Source organism: Acanthamoeba castellanii (assembly GCF_000313135.1).
Source record: "Acanthamoeba castellanii str. Neff unplaced genomic scaffold scf7180000083781, whole genome shotgun sequence".
Lineage (NCBI taxonomy): Eukaryota > Discosea > Longamoebia > Acanthamoebidae > Acanthamoeba > Acanthamoeba castellanii.
This window is the reverse complement of record NW_004457392.1, coordinates 1,718-2,616: the sequence shown is the minus strand read 5'-3', so window position 1 is coordinate 2,616 and position 899 is coordinate 1,718. Positions and strand designations below refer to the sequence as shown.

The window sequence follows — 899 nt, the reverse complement described above, 5'->3', positions numbered from 1 at the left end:
GAATCGTGAACGAGTGAGTGCAGCTCTCGCTCGCTCAATGGAAACGAGCTGGCCACTACTGCTACCCTTCGCGCCAATGTTCTTCAGCTGGATTTTGAACAAGAGGGCACTGGTGCCTCTAACTCTATATGCCTCGAGCTGCTCATTGGCCGGGTGATAAAAGTGTGACGTGTTCTCCCCGGAATGTTGTGGAATCTCATTCCTGAAATGCTGTGTCGGCCCAAAAAAAGAAAACCAACAAGAAAGCCGCTACACTCGGGCAACACCGCAACGGCCGAGAGTCCAAGCAATCTCACGGATTTCAATTGTGATCCTGCATCTGTTGGCCACAGTTCGAGACTTGAATCGATATGGAAGTATGGAATGTGTGGCGTTGTGTCACTTCCCGGCGAGAGACGCACTAATCACGATTAATTCATGTGCGTGTACTCTTACTCTATCCAGGACACAAGCGCGGGGAAGGCTGCACTTCGCAAGCGAGCGCGCTCAAACACCGTCACCCTCATGTAGATGCCTCGCTCACCCACAGTCTTGTTCATCTCACGATCTACCTAGTCTGAATCTCACTCTTCTTGCACCACTACAGGGAGGAAAAGATGGGGCTGAGCGAAAACAAATCTCTTCGGTTCAAAGCGGACCTCGCCGAAGCCTGGAGGACCGTGGCGGACAAGTACGGCAACGACAGCCTGGCCTGCGAGGAACTCAGAGAGGTGCTCTCGCTCTTCGGGTACCTCCCCCAGATAAGCGAAGAGGCCCTGCCGCTGCTGGTCCAGCACCTCGACACCGACGGCGACGATCGGATCGCGTTCGATGACTTCATGGTACGCACACACTCTACACCTGTGCTGCTCTGGTTGTAGCGAAAAAGAGCTCAGCTAACAAACTAAGGTCTGGCTTCG

At 53.6% G+C, this 899-nt stretch overlaps 1 protein-coding gene across 1 annotated transcript in view; it reads left to right on the top strand.

The window, feature by feature from the left end:
* Positions 1-596: 596 nt before the first annotated feature.
* The window catches only part of ACA1_311340 (uncharacterized protein), a gene marked incomplete at both ends in the record, with an annotated part of 2,006 nt that continues 1,703 nt past the window's right edge, over positions 597-899 (top strand). The window contains 2 exons of the mRNA XM_004337735.1: positions 597-710; positions 741-821. Coding sequence (XP_004337783.1) covers positions 597-710; positions 741-821 — 195 coding nt within the window. The remainder of the gene's footprint in view (positions 711-740; positions 822-899) is intronic.